We start from the raw sequence: 21,086 nt of genomic DNA on the forward strand, positions 1-21,086 counted from the left end.
TTATGTCTCATCTCTTGTTTGATTTTATTTATTATAGTCCTCTCTCTCAGTCTAGCTAAAGGTTTGTCAATGTTGTTTATCTTTTCAAAAAACCAACTTTTCATTTTGTTTATCTTCTATACTTTTTTAGTCTCAATTTTATTTATTTCTGCTCTGATCTTTATTATTTCTTCTGCTAACTTGGGATTTGCTTTGTTCTTGCTTTTCTAATTCCTTGACATGTATTTTTAGGTTGTTTATTGGAAGTGTTTCTCCTTTTTTGACATAGGCATTTATTGCTATAAACTTCCCTTTCAGTATTGCTTTTGCCATACCCCATACACTTTGCTATGTTGTATTTCCCTTTTCATTTAGGAAATTTTTAAATTTCCTTCTTACTTTCTTCTTTGACCCACTGGTTGCTTAGGAACATGTTTATTTTCCATTTGTTTGTGTATTTTCCAAAGTTACTCTCATTATTGATTTCCAGTTTTCTTCCATTGTGGTCAGAGAAGATACTGGATATGATTTATATTTTTTCGAACTTGTACAGACCTGCTGTTTGTGCCTAAGATACAGTCTATTCTGAAAAATATTCCATGTGTTGATGAAAAGAATGTGTATTCTGCAGCAGTTGGGTGAAATGTTCTGTAGATGTCAGTTAGAACTACTGTATCTAGTGTGCAGTTTATGCTGTTTCTTTGTTGATTTTCTGTCTGGATGATCTGTCCATTACTGACAGTAGGATGTTAAAGCCCCCTACTATTACTGTATTGCAGTTTCTCTCTCCCTTTACATCCATTAATGTTGGCTTTATATGGAGTTGCAGTGTTGAGTGCATAGATATTTATAATTGTTATATCCTCTGGTTGAATAGACCCCTTAATCATATAGTGACCCTCCTTCACTGCCAGTTTTTACAGTCTTTGTAGTTTATCTTATCTGCTATGAGTACAGCTACTCTTGCTCTTTATTATTTTCTAGTTGCATGGAATATGTTTTTCCAGCCCTTCTCCACTTTCAGTCTATATGTGTCTTTATAGGTGAAGTGGGTTTCTTGTAGGCAGCACATAGGTAGGTCTCATTTATTTATCCATTCAGCTACTCTATGGCTTTTAATTGAAGAACTGAGACAATTTACATAAAAACCCACAAAATAATTCTATAATTTAAAGCCATCCTCCAACATTTTGTCTTTTAGTTGTATCAATTTACATATCTTTATATTATCAACAAGTTGGTATAGTTTTGATACATTTATCTTTTGGGCTTCATACTAGAGTTTGAGTGGATTGCATACCATAAATACTGTTAACAAAGTATTCTGGGTTTGTCTGTGTACTTAATTTTACCAGTGGGTTTTATACCTTAAAAAGTTTCCTTTTGCATGGTAGTGTTTTTTTCTTTCAGATTGAAGAACTCCCTTCCGCATTTCTTGCAAGATGGGTTTTGGTGGTGGTCAGTTTCCTTGGCTTTTGTTTATGCGTGAAAGACTTTAGCTCTCCTTTAAATTTGCATGACACTTTGTTGGACACAATATTCTTGGGTGTCAGTTTTTTGTTGTTTGAGTGCTTTGAAAATGTTGTTCTACTCCCTTCTGGCCAGCATGGTTTCTATGGAGAAGTCTGTTGCTCCATGAATTGGAGCTCCTTTATCTGTTATTTTCTTCTTATCTCTCATTGCTTTTAGGATCTTCTCTTTGTCTTTGACCTTTGAAAGTTTGATTATTATAGGCCTTGGAGTAGTCTTATTTGCATTGAATCTGTTTGGTGTTCTCAGGCCTTCCTTTACCTGGATATGTATATCTTTCTCATGTCTTGAAAAATTTTCTGTTATTATTTCTTTGAATAAGCTTCCTATGCCTTGCTCATGCTCGGCTTTCTCTTAAACACTAATAATTCTTAGATTTGGTCTTTTGGGGTAATTTTTTGTATCTTGTAGGCACCCTTCATTCCTTTCCCTTCTGTTTATTTTTATTCTCTGACTGTGTATTTTCAAATAGCCAGCTCACTGATTCTTTCCTCTGTTTGGTTCATTCTGCTATTAAAAACCTCTAAAGAGTTTTATAGTTCAGCAAATGTATTTCTCAGTTCCAGGATTTCTGTTTGACTTTTTTTATTATTTTAATCTCTTTGCTAAATTTCTCTGATAAATTTCTGAGCTGCTTTTCTGTGTTATCTTGGAGATCACTGAGTTTCCTTAAAACTACTATTTAGAATTCTTGGTCCAAGAACTCACAAATTGCCACTTCATTAGAATCACTAAATTTCTGCCTTTTGTCCTTTTGGGAAGGTCATGGTTCCTTGTTTGCTGTAGTTTCTTGTGCGTATATGTCTATGTCTTTGCCTTGAAGGATTATTTATTTATTCCAGTTTGCTTTGTCCAGCTTGTTTTGGATTTTATTGAATATATCTGCTTAGCAAATCTTTACTGCTAGTTTGCTGCCTCCTTTTTGGCTCTAGGTGGTGCCTTCAACCTAGGTTCACGTTGGAGCTAGTAAATGGTTTGACCACTGCCTGTCCCAAAACGGGGGAGGTCCCAAAGGGTTTAGGACAGCAGTGTGGGAAGGCTAGCTAGGAGTTCACACCCAGGGGACCTGGGGAATGTACCTCCTACAACCACTCTCATTGGCGCTTCCTTTGGCTGAGTTACAGAGCAGAGTTTCTGGGCTGGGGATTGTAGTCCAGCCTTGCTTGTTTGTCTCTGCCTGTCCTCAGGATATTTCTCCTTTCAGGCAGTCACAATACTACCCGTCAGTTAAGGCAAGGACAGTTCTCCTGACAGAGAACTGAAGAAGTGGGGAAGCTGGCTGACCATTTCAATTTTGCTTTTTCCAGTACAGAAACTGTGAGTTGAGGGGAGATTTTCCGCACAGTTGGGGCCTGGCAGAATGGGAGGGAGGGGCATCACACATGTGTAAGTGCAGTTCTCCTACCATCTGCTCAGAGTTTTTCCACCTCTCTTTGGCCTCAGGAAGTATCTCATCTAGCTCAAGCTCTGGGCTGTTGCTGGTGGAAGATCTTGGCACTGTATGTGTTTGTTTGTTTTTGTTGGGGCAAGAGAAGCCAGCTTATTTTACACTGCCATTTTAGAACCAGAACCAATAAAGATTTTCTTTAAAGGACACAAAAGTTAGTAACCAAAAAGGGGGGTGAGGGAGAAGATACACACCTCCCCGCCGCAAACAAAGTTGGATTTCATAAAGAGCTACTTTTCATCTAAAGACACCATTAAGAGAGCAAAGAGGCAAACCACAGAGTAGAAGATACACAAAGAATATGCCAGGCATAGTGGCTCACACCTATAATCCTAGCACTTTGGGAGGTTGAGGTGGGCAGATCACTTGAGCTCAGGAGTTCAAGGCTAGCCTGGGCAACATGGCAAAACCCTGTCTCTACAAAAAGTACAAAAATTAGCCAGGCATGGTGGCATGCACCTGTAGTCCCAGCTACTTGGGGGACTGAGGAGAGAGGATCGCTTGAGCCTGAGAGGTCAAGGCTGTAGTGAGGTGAGATTGCACCACTGCACTCCAGGCTGGGTGACAAAGTGAGACCCTGTCTTACATACAAAAAAATGTATACAAGGAACGCCTTAAAAAATATGACAGATAACCCAACAGAAAGTAAACATATGAAGATACTTAACTTCTTAGTTATCAGGAAAATTAAAAATAAAACCTCAACATGATACCACTACACACCCCTCAAAATGACTAAAATGAAAAAGACAGACAATAACAAGAATTGCTGAGGATATAGAACAACAGGAATCCTCATATATTGTTAGTAATAATGTATATTTGTATAACTCCTTTAGAAAACTACTTAGCAGTTTCTCCTGAAGCCAAAGAGATATAAATATATATCCCAAGTAATTCTACTCCACACTATATACCTAACAGAATATGTGCATACCTTCATCAAAAGGCATATATGTGGCAGTGCTATTTGTAATAGATAAAAATTAGAAAACCAGGTCAGGTGTGGTGGCTCATGCTTGTAATCCCAGCACTTTCAGAGGCCGAGGTGGAAGGATTACTGGAAGTCAGGAGTGAGACCAGCCTGGCCAACATGGTAAAATCCTGTCCCTACTAAAAATACAAAAATTAGCCAAGCAGAGTGGTGAGTGCCCATAATCCCAACTACTTGAGAGGCTAAGGCAGGAGGATCACTTGGACCCAGGAGGTAGAGGTTGCAGCTGAGATCGTGCCACTGCACTCCAGCTTGGGTGATAGAGCAAGACTCTGTCTCAGAAAAACAAACTGGAAAACCAACAAAATGTTCACCATAAGAAAAATGGATACATTGTAGTATAATCATATAATGGAATACTATACAGCAATGAGAACAAATAATTCACAACTACATACAGCAATATGGATGAATCTCACAAACATAATGCTGGGCAAAATAAGAGACAAATATACATACTGTATAATTTCATTATATGAAGTTCAAAACCGTGCAAAATTAATCAATTTATAATTAGAAGTCAGCATAATATTTATCCTTGGGTAAGTGTTGGGTAGTAGGTAATGATCGGAAAGGGACACAAGGAAGTATCTGAGATGTTGGTAATATTCTGTTTCTTGTTCTGGGTATTTGTTACACAACAGTGTTCACTTGGTGAAAATCCACCATGTCTGAATGTGTATAATATAATACCAACAAAAGTTCGCTTAAAAACACACAATACAATTTTTTGGAGGATAAGTTGACACTTGATTTGCATATCTATATGAAACAATATGTGCATAATGACAACATACTTTTGAAAAACTACTAAGGATCTAATAAACAACAAAATTTACTATTTTAAAATTATAACAATTAAAATGTACTGGTACAAAATGGTAGTAACACACATAATAGGCAAGTCAATGGAACTAACTATAATGAATAGAAAGTGATACAGTAAATATGAGAGTTTTTTACTACGGCATAGATAGCATTTCAATAAATAAGTACATTTACTTGTGCACTTAAGTAAAAACATTAAATCTATAAGTTATATATAATAGAAAGAACATTTCTAAAAGAGATAAGAGGATTTTGGTCAATGCTATCAATTCATTCAATCATTTCGCCTTTCTGAGCGTCACTGACTGACTTGTAAAATGATAGATTTGAAATAGTGTGCTTTCTATAACTTATAATCAAATTAATCAAAAATAAGAATTGTGGACAGGAGGAGAAGAGCAAAGACAAAAGTTAATTTTTTTTGTTTGTTCTGTTTTTGAGACGGAGTCTTGCCCTGTCACCCAGGCTGGAGTGCAGTGGCGCAATCTCAGCTCACTGCAAGCTCTGCCTCCTGAGTTCACGCCATTCTCTGGCCTCAGCCTCCTGAGTAGCTGGGATTACAGGCGCCCGCCACCACACCTGGCTAATTTTTTGTAGTTTTAGTAGAGATGGGGTTTCACTGTGTTAGCCAGGATGGTCTTGATCTCCTGACCTTGTGATCCTCCCACCTCAGCCTCCCAAAGTGCTGGGATTACAGACATGAGTCATCATGCCCGGCCGGCCGACAAAAGTTAATTTTAAAGCTTAGGATAGTACACAAGATAATAAAAGTAGAAACAGTCATCAGATTTACCCAGGAAAAATCAATATGAGGCCAGATGTGAACTAGATGAAAAGAAAAAAAAGAACTGTAAAGTGGCAAGACATTACAAATAAACCTGGTTTGAGGATTGAGTATAAGTTTCCTCGAATTCCTAGAGAAACAACTTATAGCAAGACACTACAAACTACCTCATTTCTACCTTAGTAGATAACTACAGGTTGATGATCCTGAACATTGTACAATACAAACACTAATTGTGTTATATAAAATCTATAAACTCTGAACTAGTGTAATTCAAGCCCATATTTACCTTGCAAATGGAAGACGCATCAACATGCACTGTTTACTAATTCGTTTCTTCTTGCTAGCTGACAGTAGAAAGGAACTCTGATGGAACTATTTTTGAAAAGAATAAAGAAAACAGAAAGTTTCTAACCTTACTAAATCATGTTAGTTACCACAGTACCAAATTATACAATGACATTAATAGTAAAAGAACATTTCTTGCATTTGCCTTTAATAGTTTAATGAGAATAATGTGATAAGGTTAAAACACAGTTCATCCTTAATCATGCCAATGAAAGATAATCACTGCCAATATTTTGGTAAATAACCTCAACATTCCTCCATGTGTAGGAATAAATACATGACTATACCTACACAAATAAAATATCTTTACATACATGCAATATGTTCATGTCTATGTATGTGTTATGTAATATTTTATTGAACTTTATAATACATCTTTTAAATGGCCTTTTAAAATTCAAAATCTGGGTGATTTTAATATATCTTTTATATATTTGCTTATCCACATTTCTGAATTTTCAGATACAAACATGTTTTTAATTATTAATAAAGACCAGAAAATTAGGCAACACACAACCATGTTTCTTATTACAGAGCTAAGCTGTAATAGAAACAAGGGAATGGCGCCAAATTATCAAGCTGATTTTAAAATTCATATGAAAATGCAAAAGACCTAGAATAGCTAAAAAACAAACTTTGAAAAAGAAAAAAGTTAGGAGGGTTACAGTAATTGAGACAGTATAGTATTAGCATAATGATAGACAAACAGATCAATGACATAGAACACAGAGTCCAGAAATGGATTCACATATATTTGGCCAATTAATTTTTGACAAAAGCACAAAGGTTAAATGGGGAACCTAAACTTCCACACTCACCAGGCTATAAGACGACAACTCTCTTCTAAATCTGGGGTACCATCAAAAAAGGCTTGGGACAGCCCAGTGTTAGAGTACATCCCCGCCCAGCAATATCAGTGGAGGACATATGTGGATCTCCATCCTGTTTCATATTCTTTTTATGAGATGGTCAGTTGGGTGCAGCCATTAAAAGAAGGCAGAGACTCAGGAAAAAAATAAAGTTTATTATACTCACAGGTCCTAGAGACAAGAGGTACAGCAGGCCATGCAGAGCCACACAGAAAAGACACTAGGATGGTCAGGAGGCAGAAGATGGGAACAAGGGGAAGGTTTAGGCCAGAGCCTATTATCGGAGTTTCCACAGGAAAGGCAAGGCAGGGCAGGGTGAATAGTCTAGAATTGGCTAGTTTGAATAATTCTGGCAGGCTCTAAGACATAGGAGAGGTAGGTCCCTGGTTGCCTAGTACCTGACCCAGGGACAATCAAAGCAGAGGACCATTGCCTCCTAAAATATAAGGGCCAGACAGGGGAGGTATGGCTCTGGATTAGTTAGCTTGCATATCAAAAGTGCTATGGTTTGAATGTCTCCTCCAAAACTCATGTTGAAACTGAATTACCATTGTGATGGTATTAAGAGGCAGGACCTTTAAGAGGTAATTATGTCATGAGGGCTCTGCCCTCACAAATGGATTAATGCTGTTATTGCAGGAGTGGGTTAGTTACAGGAGTGTGGTCTCCTTTTCTGTCTTGCATGCTTTCTCGCCCTTCCACCTTCTATCATGGGATGACACATGCCAGCTGTCAGCATCATGCTCTTGGACTTCCCAGCCTCCAGAACTGTGAACCAAATGAATCTCTGTTCTTTATAAATTACCCAGTCTTTTTAGAGAATGAAATCTCAAATGAAAAAAAGAAAATGATAAATTACCCTGTATGTGGTATTCTGTTATAGCAGCAGAAAACAGACTAAAACAAAAGACAAGCTCCTGGCTGGTCCCTTGCTATCTCTAAAAATTGACTAGCCCTGAGAAGGGCAGTGTCTCCAGCCAATAATATTTTAAAAGATGTAAAAACATCATAATACACAGAAAATAAAATGTATATATGCTATACATCCCCATTCAGTGATAGGAAGGAATTCCCCTCCCTCTCCTCTATGGTGGGGATAGAAATGGTTAAATAAAGAACTAGGATTTTCATCACTCTTCAGGAGTAACAACCTCCCCCCTTCATTATCCTCCTCATCCTTATGTCAGCAGAGGCCATGAAAGTAATGAGGTGCCCTTCCCTGTTCCAGCCACAGTGGTGTCAGCCTGAACTCCCAGCTCCACTCATCAGTTATGCCCACCACAGTGTTGTCAATAGAGGCTGAATGGGAAGTCTAAACTTCAGTACCCACTTGGCAGTAGGCAGCACCTCCCCTTACCACCAGTGTAGTGTCAAAGGAGGTCTCCTTAAACAGAAGATGGAAATAAGATCCAATGTCTTATAATGCACCTAAAATGTCCCAAGATACAGTCGAAAATCAATCACTCGTCATGCCAAAAATCAGGTAACTCTAAATTTGAATGAGAAAGGACAATAGATACCAACACTGAGATGACACAAATGTTGGAATTATCTGACAAAGATTTTAAAAAAGGTATCATAAAAATGCTTCAACAAGCAATTACTAACATGCTTAAAACAAATGAAAAAATGGAACATCTCAGCAAACAAATAGATGTAAAGAGCCAAATGGAGCTCAGAACTGAAAAATGTAATAACCAAATAAAACAAATTAAATGAGCTCAACAGCAAAACCAAGAAAACAAAAGGGGGAAATATCTGTGAACTTGGAGATAGAACAATAGAAATTACCCAAACTGAACAAGAGAGAAAAGAGACTGAAAAAAATAACAGAGAGTTAGGGATTTGTGGAATAGCAAAAAAGATAAAACATTCATGTCATCAGAGTCCTAGAAGGAAAGGAGAAAGAGAAAGAGTGCAGGACTGGAAAAGTATTTGGGGACATAATGGTTGAACATTTTTCCAAACTTGATAAAGACATCAACCTACAAAACATAATGGTTGAACATTTTTCCAAACTTGATAAAGACATCAACCTACAAATTCAAGAAGCTGAGTGAACCTCAAAAAGATAAACCCAAGGAAATTCATGGCAAAACACATCAAAGTCAAAATTCTCAAAACTAAAGACAATTTAAAAAATTGAAAGTATTGAGAGAGAAATGGCATCTTACCTACAGTTAACAATAAAAAAAGCATTGACTCAAAGTTAGAAAAGTAACAATGAACCACAAAAAGGCAAAATAACTTATTAAAAATAAAAGCAAAAAATGTCTGAAACATCAAACATTAAATTAAATTAGAAAGATGGTTCTTTTAAAAAAGAATAAAATAAAATAGAAAAACCACAACAACCTAAGATAGTTGGGGCGGGAGGGGCGGGGGGGAAGACAAATAAAAGCCCAAATACACAAAATTAATCAACTGGGGAAATACAACACAGACAAAATTAAGAATAATGACAGACTACTCTGGTCAACTCTGTGAACATCAATTAAAAAGCTTAGATTAAACAGATAACTTTCTAAGGAAAAGTAATTCAATAAAACTAAATACGAAAGAAAGACATTTTCCTAAGGGGACCAATATCCATAGGATAAATAAAGTCAACAAAAAGCTACTATCACTCTCATCAAAAAAGTCCCAGGTCCAGATGGTTTCAAAGAATAATTCTACCAAACCTTTAAAGAAAAACAATTATAATACTGTATCACTTTTCAAGAACACAGAAAAAGTAAGACATCCAAATTCTTTTTATGATCTTAGTATATATATCATTGTTATCAATGCCTAAAGACTGTATGGTCTTATGTTTTTTTCTATGCATAGAAAAAAAACTTCAGAGTCCTCACTTATAACTAACAATAGAAAAATCCTAAAGAAAACTGGCAAAAAAGAATTCAGCAGTGCATTAAATGAAAAATAAATCACTTCTGAAGTTTATTACTTCATGTAATTAAGTAATAATGTAATTAAGTAAATAAACATGTAATTCATGTTTATTAAGACATGTAAAATTAGGAAAGTTACTAAAATAAATAATCATACTAAGACACCTAAAAAGACCACATCATCATCATGCTAAAAAGATACTTACATTATTTGGCATTATTTTTATTTAGAAAGCTCAATCAAAGAGGGACTACAGGAAACATACATACCTTACTTATTTATATATAAAACAAGCATCATTCTTACTGGGGAAACACTACCTAATATTTTATGCATGTGTATTGTATCCTACTATGTTCTAGATGTTGTTCTGGTAAAGACAATCCCTGCACTCAAAAAGCTTACATTCTGATGGGATGAACAATAAACAAAATTGTCATACAGTGTTAAGTGTTAAGGAGAAAGATGAAAGAAGAAAAGCAGGATATGAAATGTTGGTACAAGGGTTGGGAGTGTTTAAATTTATGCAGAGTTGCCAGGGAAGACTTCACTGGGGTCACTTTTGAGTCAACATTTGAAGGACAAGAACTTGTTGCATGCAGACAGAATATGTACAAAAGCACTGCGGTAGCAACTTACCTCTGTTTGAGGGAGTGGGAAGAGAACGGCACTGAAAAGGTTAAGGAGTGGAAGAAACAGGAGAGTAGTAAATGAGGTGGAAGAAATAACAAGAGTTTCAGTTTTCAGATCATATCAAGCAATAGATAAGACTCCACTGGAGAGTTTCAAGCAGAGACTAACATTTTAACAGGATCATTCTGGCTGTTATAATAAGAAGAGAATACATAGAGAAACAAGAGAAAAAGAAGGCCAAGTTGGGATGCTATTATTAATACAATATGTAAGTGAGAGAAAATGGTGCCTTGGACATGGGTAGTGAAAGAGGGTTGTGAGAACTGGTAGAATTGTAGACTGATTTTGAAGGCAGAACTAAAATGATTTGCCAAAGCATCAGATATAGGGTGTGAGAAAAAGATAGGAAAAGAGAGTTGTGATTATCTTAGATGAAAATCTCATAAGGAACTGGTTTGGTGGCAAATGTGAAATTTCAGATGCCTTTTAGACGTCCAGATGCCAAGTAGGTAATTAGATATAAATCGTCTGGAGGTCAGAGGAGATGGTCAGGCTGGAGTTACAAATTTGAAAGTCATCAGTATACAGTAGTAACTAACACCGTAAGATAGAATAAAATTATTTAGGAGGAGTGAATGTAGATAGAAAAGAGAAGTCCAAGAACTGAGTCATAAGGCATTCCCAAAACTTAGGAAAACAAAGAGAAACCAGCAAACAGACTGAAAAAGAATAGCCAGAAGGGTAGGAAGAGACTTAGTAGAGTGTAGTATTCTAAAAGTCATGAGAAGTCAATATAAGAACCAAGAATTATCCATGGGTTTTCACAACATGGACATCTATGGTGACTTTCAGGATTTAGTGGATTGGTGGTGAAAACCCAGTTGGAATGGGATCAAGAGAAACTAGAGATAGTGAATAAATCTCTCAAAAAGCTTTGCTGTAAAGGCAAGAAGAGAGCTGAGATAGTACCTGGGAAATAGCTGGAATAAGAGGTTTATTTGTTTGTTTGTTTGTTTAAGATGAGAGATGATAACATTTTTGCATCCTGATGGGAATAATTCAGAAGGGAGGAAAAAAGTTAATGATGCAAGAGGGAAAGGCACTCTACACTAACACAAGCCAACAGCAAAGGACAACCCAAGTGTCCAACAACAGGAGCCTAGTGAGGTAGATTACAAGTCCACTCTAGATCTATCCAAAGCAGCACCAAAAGAGAATGAGGAATCACTCCACGTAATCATTTGGAGAAATCCCCAAGATATGTCATATAAAAAGTAAGGTGTAGAACATCTGGTATAGCATGCTATCTTTTGTGTAAAGAAGAAAAGTAAGAAAATATTTATTTTGTTTATTTGTTTGTTTTTATATAAAGAAAAAGATGAAAGCAATCACCTGCATGAGGTACAAGGAGAAGAGAGAATTGAGAAGAAAGTAGCTGAAGGCGGACAAAAGCATGTGTGAAACTTTATTCTATGCTTTTCTTATCTCGTTCTGATGTTAGAACAGTATGTCTATATGACCCATCACCTGCCCCACTTAATAATAACTAGAAAGAAAAAGAATTTTAAAGCTTGGTATGCAAAAGTTAGTCTGTTAAATAATAAGTTCGAGAAGGTTGCTACCAAGATTGTATACTATGCCTTCACCTCCAGCTTCTCCATCTACCTGCTGTCCAGTTTTTACTTTTCCTTAATCTAGATGTTGACCTCAGCCCTCTGAATTCTCCAAAAAGAACCACATGAAAAGCATTTGGGAAATTTAGAATTTGTTTTAGAAAACAGTATAAAGTAGGACCACCCTCTATTTTTCTCCCCAGTTTTTCAATTGTGTCCATCTTTAAAACAAACAAAAACCCCAAAGTCTTTCCTCACTTAAAATGCTTCCTTTCTACTAATGTCTTCATGTTTCTTAGTCCGTTTAGGAGCCAGTATGTTCCACTAACCTGTCTAATCCTGTTACTTTTAATAAAAACCTAATTTTCATACGACATTTTCAATAACCAATTATACAAAATGATAATATGCTGTTAGCCAGTTAAAACTGATATTATCATCAGTCCTTTGCACAAAACTTGAAATATGAATCTCCAACCTTGATGTTATTTAAGTAAACTCAGTGATCCTCTGTAATCTAAAGAATGACACTATTTACATATAAATTCTACTTACCTCAGAAAGACTGCTCATTTCAATTGCAGTTATCAAGTTATTGTTCATGAGAGCTTCTATGTCTATAAGCTTCTTATTCTGCACATGTAAAATAAAGACCCCTTTTCATCAGTTAAGACTTGGAATGTTTTATAATATCAAGCGTTTATGAATGCCATCCATGTGAGAAAACTTAAAAAATAATTGATATCACATTGAGCTAAAAATTGAGATCACATTCAGCTAAAATGGCACATTATATAGTACCAAATAGTGTTATATAGTCCAAATAGTCATACATATCATACATATATACATGTACACACACACACACGTTGAATGCTTTGGAACTAACAATTATACGTTTTCCTATAAACATTTTTCTATCTTCTCATAATAATATATCACATGGCAAGAGAACAGTTTGTCAGCCACAGTAATTTAACCCACAAGTAGAGTAGGTCCTTTTTCCATTATAAATAAGTTCTACTTATTTTAGATTTAGATCTATAGTTGTAGCCTAGCTAATCATTGGCTCTCACTGCCCTGTCTGTGAACAGAGTTGAAATTTGGAAGGAAAAGAAACAACTATAATCTTCATTCTGTTTGGCTTGTGGCCAGGTAAATGCTGAGATTAAAAAACAATAACAACATTCTGGGAACTCCTTTCCTTTCAAGAACACTGGAAGAACTATGACCATCTTTTAAAAATGTATTAATGTACCAAGTTTTGCTTATGATTAGCAATCAAATGTTGGTCAAGATATTATACTGGTTTACACAGCACACAAGCACACATTTAGAATGCAGATTTAAAACACATGTTTTATTACCCATTAACAGTTTGTCCTGTAACATAGACTTGCATGGCATACTGACTTTCAATAATTTTTCACAATTGGAGATCTGAAAAATATTTTTAGAGCTTCTATAATAATGCAGCTAAAAGATTTAAGTTATAATTAGAATTCAAAAACAATATAGCTTCCATACCAAGTTATTCAGCTTTAGGCGAAGAAATGTGTTCTCAAAATTCAGTTTCTCTACTTCTTTTTGCAAGAGCATCTTTTCAGTTGTAATTCTTCGAGAATTCTCTTTTTCTCTACTAAGAGCCTGAGCTAATGCCCTGTTGTTGTGCTTTAAAGATATTTTGAAAATAGAAGAATTATCTGTAAAAAGATTTTTAAAATGAGTTAATATTGAACTTACACCTTAATAAATTTTTGTATTCCTTAGAAAAACTACATTAGACAAAATGCATTTCACTTTGTAAGTTTTAACTGAAGATTAGAAAAGAGAATAACAATACAGATGTAGTTTTGAGAAAAATAAACTCACAGTTTAGAGCTGAAGAAATGAAAGCTAGACAGAAGATGATGAATTCAAGAGTTGTGAGGAATGCAGAATATATATAAAAAGTTAGGAATAAGAGGACTGCAGCACAGACACGGCATTCTACATAATTAGATCAGTCACAAAAACTAAATATTGATACTTGCTGCTCGACCTGCTTTCCTGCGTTTGACTAGCAGACAGAATGGAGAAACTGATTCTGCAGCTCTAACTGGAAATGTCCCATAGGAATGAGGATAGCCAATCTGTGAAAATTCTAAAGCCAGTCTCTACAGCTCCAGAACTGAAGAAATTACTTAATACTCCCAAAGTCCATTTTCAAACTTTGAGTGATAGAGGCATACTTACTCTAATGTTAGACAGATAACTCCCTAAACCCCGTGGGACCTCGTACTGCCATCTAAAAGATCCTACCTCTTATTTCTAGGCATCTACTGCAATCTAAACTTGACTTCTCTTTAAAAGCACTATGTAAATATGATTTAAATCACTCCTGAAATGCTTTTCTGTTGGAAGCAAAGAAATTTCCTTGTGAATTCATTGGTAGAGCTTACCTTAAATACAGTGTGTTCCCTTAGTACATTTAAAACATCATTATATTTTCATAATTTTAACTTACATGTCACCATTCAATAACATATGCCACTGAATAAAAGTCTAGTGTATGTGAAATAAGTTTTATAAAATTTAATAACATTTTGTAAGTACTCAGGGAAAACTTGGGATTCTGCAAAATAGGGTCCAAAACAGTACTTTACCTTTGGCAGAGAGAGTAGTTTTGGATAGCCATCCTTGGCATAGCAAATGGAAATTGACTAGAACCAGCTTAGGATTTCCAGAAGATAAAGAGTAATAACATTTTCCTATTGTACTCCTCAAAGTCAGCATATTCCTTCATAACATGGGGTATGGAATAGTCTTGCCAAAGGGAGGAAGCAAGAGCCAGTGTAAGAAGTGGCCCTAGAAACCTGGGTGGGAGCTGCATCATGATTTACAGGCACCCAGGAGGCTGGGTTGTTTTAGAAGTCACACGTGATTGTCCTTCACAGAGCTGTATCTGCAGATAATGTGACTAAAAGGGTACCTCCCCCGACTCCTGCTAAGATGGTTATCAACATTGAGATAATGTTCAGAAGTAATGAAAATTTATCTTGGAGTTTTCCCACCTCCTTTCTTTTTTTTTTTTTTTTTTTTTTTTTTTTTGCCCGTCTGATGCCTTAACTCCAGAATTCATGAAATTCCATTTCCAAAGTGCTCAGTGTCTTCGTAAGATTGCCTATATAAAGTCACACACACATATATATAAAAGCACCCAGTGTGAGCCAACCTCCTCTAGGCTACCCATCATCCAGTTGCCACAACATGCCAGAACAACCTGCTACACTTATTACGTCTTCTCCAGAAAAATCATGTTGGTATTTTTTTCTGCGCTGTAGAAACTAGCTGTCTTGGGCCACTGCAGCCTCACTGCTGAAAATTCAGCTGTCACACTTAGGGTAAATCATCAAAACCACCCAACTAACAGGAGTCAAAAGAGATAGGAAGGATCAAATTTAAAAAGTTATCAGTTAACAAAATAGTCATTTTAGTAATTTTCTGTACTTGATAAAATAAGGTAGAAAACAAAACAATTCTGGGGAAAAGTTAAAATGTGAGTGTATTTTAAAACTAATGGCACTTACTTAGAATTTTTGTTTTTATTTTTGAAGCAAGAGAAACATTCAACTTAGCAGTCTTTGAAATTCTTTTGTCTTTCACATGTCTCTTAATTCCTGAGGTAAAAAGTGAGCCAGTTTCCATCACTGGGCACGCCATCACTGAAGTGAAAGAAAAAAAAAAATCATAGTATTGATTAATAAAAGAAAAAGGATAACTGATAAATACATTTTAAAAAGTAATAATCATGACTGAATATATTCTGTTCATTAAGTATTTGCTAAACTCTGTATAAAATCTGAAAGTATGAATGTAATCAAAAGTGGCTTAAGGTATAATCCAAAAAGGTAAATGATTATTTTTTTCATTTAAACCTACATTAATCATCTATATACCAGGTGCAGGGGACAGATGACAGGATATGGTCTCTGCTCTCATGGAATGCATGGAATGTGGGTACAGACAGTGCTTTCATACAATGTAAGAAGTGTAACCTTAGAGATATACATAGAGTTTAAAGGAAGTACAGAAGAGATATACCTAATCCAAGGTGGGGAAGGGGGTTGGAGAAATAGGAAATCTTAAATTTGTCTATTAGATTTATGGCCTATTATAGAAACAGGAAGATAAACAAATCATTACATTATAGTATTACAAGAGTAATAGCTACAATACACAATGCAGAGGAGAAGTGATTAACTGTGCCTGGGCAGAGGAAAAGGATCAGAAATAGCTTCACTGAGAAGGAGCGCCTGATGTTGAGTCATGTAAGACCAACCTCCCCATGGCTCCATTTCCTTCCCAAGCCTCCTTACCTCCATCTGCAGAGATCTAAAAAAAAAAAAAACCCTGTCCCCTGCACCTGCCTAACCCTCAATACTCAGCCTCCCCACCACTACTTGCCTTGAGTCCATAGGACTCAGCTCACTATGGCAATCCAGAACTCAGCTCACTATGTCAATCATGGCAAGAATCCCTCAACTCCTGGGTCACATTCATCCCCCTCACTCGAATCCCCTCAGCTCTACACATTCCTCATCTGGTCCTGTGGTAAGCTGGAAAATGGCCCCCCAAAGTTATTAGATCCCTTTAATTTTAAACTTCATGTGGAAAAACAGCCTTTGCAGATTTGAATAAGTTGAAGATCTTGTAATGGGGAGATTAATCTGGATTATCCAGGCAGGCCTAAATACTATCACAAGAGTCCTTACAAAAGACAGCAGAAACAGGAGTGATGCAGCCACATGCCAAGGACTGCCAGCAGCCATCAGGAACTGACAAAACAAGGAACAGATTCTCCTGAAGAGCCTCCAGAGAGAGTGCAGCTGGGAATACACCTTGAGGGGTGAAAAATTCAGTGATAACTGAATTTAGACTTCTGGCCTCCAGAACTGTGGGGAAATACATTTCTGTTGTTTTAAGCGCCTCATTTATGATAATTTGTTACAGCAGCCAAAGGAAATGAATACAGCCTGCCTATCTTACCCTTGCCAGACTCATGAGGTCCTCTAGAACTCACATTCCATCAACAACCAAACCTCTACAGCCTCAATCTCTTTTCTGAATGTTCTCTTCATCTTCTTGAACCACCCTCTACCCTGAGGACACAGATTCTCCTGCAGTCCTGTCAGGCAGGGGCTGTTTTCCCTCCCACACCCCTTCTAGAGGCTACAACACATTCATGTGTGCAGACCATTCATCTTCCCTCCTCCCTAAAAATTCCCATCCTTGAATATACTGTCATTTTATTCCTTTTTCCCTTTGTATCAGCTCTTCCTTCAAATGACCACAGGGCTTGCTCACTTCCTTCGAGCATTTGCCAAAATGTCACTTTCTTAGTGAGACTTCCCAGTCCAAACTACTTAAAAATTGCACACTTACCCCCATTCTCCCCTTCTGTTTTATTTTTTTCCATTAACTTACCAATGTCTAAGATAAAATTAAATAGTTTATTTAACTTATTATCTGTTTTCTCCTACTAAATTGTAAGTTCAATGAGGACATAAACTTTTGTCAAGTTTGTTTGCTTCTGTACCTTAGTACAGAAATATGCCTGCCACATAGCAGCTGCTGGATAAACATTTGTGGAAGAAGTGACTATGAATGAATGGAAGAACTTTCCAATAGAAAAACTGCCCACTCTTGGAATGGGTCTCCTTTGAAAGTGTTAAGCAGATGTTGAGAGGTGTCAAGCAAATAATGGAAAGATGGTTTCAGAAATTTCTGCAATGGGGAATAAGTTGAACCAGAAACTTTTCAAGATTAAGGCTCAACGGTTCTTTTAAACGTTTTGCCAAAAAGAAACTTTAAAATCAAACATCACTATCTATCTCATAGACAGTAGAACACAGAAACTCCCCTCAAACTGTTGCATCTCACACACCTGAAAGGGATCCTAACATAGAAATCTAGTTCATCTCCCAAAAAATCCAGTCTGGAATATAAAATCTCATTTTACTAATTAGGAAACCACAGCTGGACTGCCCTCCCCAATAAACTGGTTCTGACACAATTCCTTAATTTAATAAATGGCACTGTCAATCGCCTATTCAAATCCTCATGCCAGAAATCTGGGAGTGTTCCTTGACATTGCCCTGTCAGCCCCTACATCAATGACCTTACCAAGGGAAACTTTAGGAGCCAGAACCAGGCATTTGGAGTACTGCTCCAGGGTGATTTACCATGTAGACACTGAGACATTATGATAGTGATTACAATTGTGTTGGAGCTCCAGTTCCAACATTTCATAGCTATGTGATCTCAACACCTCTTCGTCTCAATTTCCAGATTTATAAAACCATAAAAACTCAGGTCATCTCCTTGTAGGGACTAAATGAGCCAATATATGTACAGTGTCTAGTACAGGACCTAGTATACAGTCAGCACTCAATACCAGCACCTATTTATTACAACTCTGTGACACTTGTCCGGCCAGCATCTCGACTATCTCTAAATACGAAATACTCAGTTCCACATTCAATTCTCCTGAATTGGATACCTCATCTAAAAATTTGTCCTATTCTCTACTGAATAGGACAGAACAGGACATCTCTACTGAATAGGGCATTGTCCCTGTTCTCTACTGAAATCCCACCTGTACATCAAGTAGCTCAAGTTCCAAGTTCCAAGTTCTTCCCAGTCTTCCATCACCTCTTCGCCTTCAGCCAGCCTCTCCAAAGGAGAGGGCTCCTTCGAGAACTTTGGCACGCAGTCCCTAACATTCATTTCGCAGACACGTACTGAGCGCTCACAATGCCCTAGAAACTGTTCAAGCGAGTAGAGCAGTCCCAGAGACAGAAATTTGTTCCCTTAAGTAGCTGACCTAACTGGTGGCTCTCCCTGCTCGCCCTGCCGGACGCTCAAATCTCAGAAACAAGAGGCAGCGACTCAAAGCCAAAACAGGACTCCATCAACGAACCCCTCGGAGCCGGAGAGGGGCGCCGTCCCGGATCCCGGAGGACAGAGGGCGGAAGACGAGCCTGAGACCGAGGCGGACAGCGCCTAGAGAACCGGCTCAAGAACGACACCGATCCCGACAGTGAGAGGGCGGTCACGTCAAACGCCGCAGGCCACTAACTTACCTCTCTTTCAGCGTGGGGCACCCCCACCTAGCTCAGGGCGCTCGGCAAGCAGCAGCAGCAGCGGCTCAGGTTTAAACGCCACAGCCGTTGGCGGTTGCCCCATCAGCCAATCGAGTCCCGCGAAGATGGCGCAAGAGAGGACGGTTACTAGGAAGTGGAAGGCGGAAAGGGCGGGACCCCGCTGCGAGGGCAGGAGGGGGCGTGCCCAGGCGAGCCGGGGGCGGCCCTGTCTCCGTGACAGGGGTTCTCTTCTGCCCGGTGTTGGTGGCGGTCCGCTGTCTCCTGAAGCGTTGATGGAAAAGAAAACGCTTCTCTGACATTCATTATCAATCACATGTCTGAAAGGCTTGACAGCCACCTCAAGTCTGTTAGAAGGTATATGTTGTTTACTGGGATACTACTCACCCACATCTTACCATTTCTTCTGCATCCTTGCATTTCCAGTGGTGATACCAGCACCTTTAGTTTTCACTTAAAAGCTCTCCCCATGTTTCTTTTAACTTCTGGAGGGAAAAGGAGCAATGATATTTCGTTGCAAACCCCGGATCTCATTAATATTTAGGTCTTGCACTAATGGTTTGTTTTAGCTGAATATACAAGACTGACGTTTTCCATTATACGCAACTACATTTTAAAAATGTATTATTCACCTTATATTCCATGTCAATTCGCTTATTTTTCGCAAATTACTTTCATAATCTTTACAAAGAATTTGGAGAAACTACAAAGAATAAAATTTCCTCTTTGTATACCATTGGACTGAAAATGAAAATAGCTTGTTAAATCAAGGTTCCAATAATTGATTATACATAATGCAGTCAACTTCATACTCTTCTCAATTTTTTGTTCATTCGAAGACATTTGAGAATTACTTTAGAGAATCTAGACAAATGATGCAAAACATGCTTTTGAGTTCAGACCTTTTAGTCTAATACATATCATGATCAGTCTCCAAACAGATCTGGTTACATGAATCTTGTGTAAGTAGAAAAGTATTTACTGATTGTCCAGCTGCTAACATTCCAGAAGACAGTAAAATAAAAATTTCAATAACAGTGGTTAGAAAGTAATATACTGGTTATAGAAATTTGTGCTTACCTAGGAGTTAACTAGCACTGTATCTTGCTTACCCAGCCTGACACATTAAATGCTCAATGTATATGTTTTTTTAAAATGAACCTTGTAGTAACTGTGCCATTTAATGGTTATTAAATCTTGGCCAAACCACTTAATCTCTCTGGGCTTCTGTTTCCTCATTTGTAAAATGGAGTTAATAACAGCATCCCATATATTTTATGATGGTTTCAATCAATGGGCCCTTTTGTTCAAATGCATTGATATCGCTTTCTTCCCAATGGACACATTTTGTAGCTACAGCTTCAAAACCAAAACAAATCGAAAAGGGAGACAGGAAAGTCAGAGGTAGGGGAGATGCTAAAACATTTATGAAGACATGAATACCAAGACCTCTTTAAAAAAAAAAAAAAAAAAAAAAAAGCGCTACCTTATCTCAGAGCAGTTGAAAGGATTTAACTGCTTTGTAAATTGTAAAACCTCTTGAAAATGTAAATTAGTATCATATACAACCATAAACCTAAAATGTATAATTAATCAGGTTAAATTTAATGTGATCTCAGTTTGCTTTTAGTTATTTGCCTTTTGCCTCTTGGTATAATGGATAGAGGCAGGAGCCCTGGATGAGAAGTCTGGAGATGCAGTTATTGTAGTTGTGGCTGAGTCATTAGCTGTGTGTTCCTTGTTTCAAGTATTTTATCTGTAAAATAAACCAGTTACATTAAATGAGCTCACAGGCCTGTTGTGATACTCTCCTCTGCACCGGGCACTGATTTTGTTCCTCTCCATCTGTTTTCCTTTATTCTTATATTCATTAGTTGCCTGATTTTCTCTACCTAAGGGTAGATTCCAGTCAATTAAAATTTGATTGTCCTAAGACACAATCACCCACACCAAAAAAGGGATGGGAAGGAAACAGAGGAAGTGTAACTGTCAAAAAACAAAAAACAGAAAAGCCCTCTTTAACATAC

The 21,086-nt window shown here is 37.3% G+C and overlaps 1 protein-coding gene across 3 annotated transcripts in view; it reads right to left on the bottom strand.

The window, feature by feature from the left end:
* SGO2 (shugoshin 2) overlaps window positions 1–19,145 on the bottom strand; it is a 54,179-nt gene extending 35,034 nt beyond the window's left edge. Inside the window, exons 1-5 of one of the 3 annotated variants that reach the window (XM_050750681.1) lie at window positions 19,042–19,145; window positions 15,487–15,621; window positions 13,445–13,620; window positions 12,473–12,550; window positions 5,852–5,937 (exon numbers count right to left, since the gene is read on the bottom strand). In XM_050750681.1, the coding sequence (XP_050606638.1) occupies window positions 5,852–5,937; window positions 12,473–12,550; window positions 13,445–13,620; window positions 15,487–15,619 (473 nt within the window). In that variant the 5' untranslated portion in view covers window positions 15,620–15,621; window positions 19,042–19,145. Of the gene's footprint in view, window positions 1–5,851; window positions 5,938–12,472; window positions 12,551–13,284; window positions 13,358–13,444; window positions 13,621–15,486; window positions 15,622–18,554; window positions 19,008–19,041 lie in introns of those variants that run through there. The other 2 variants (XM_050750682.1, XM_050750683.1) reach the window with 2 other exon arrangements.
* Window positions 19,146–21,086: the final 1,941 nt, after the last annotated feature.

The sequence above is a fragment of the Macaca thibetana genome, chromosome 12 (assembly GCF_024542745.1).
Source record: "Macaca thibetana thibetana isolate TM-01 chromosome 12, ASM2454274v1, whole genome shotgun sequence".
Lineage (NCBI taxonomy): Eukaryota > Metazoa > Chordata > Mammalia > Primates > Cercopithecidae > Macaca > Macaca thibetana.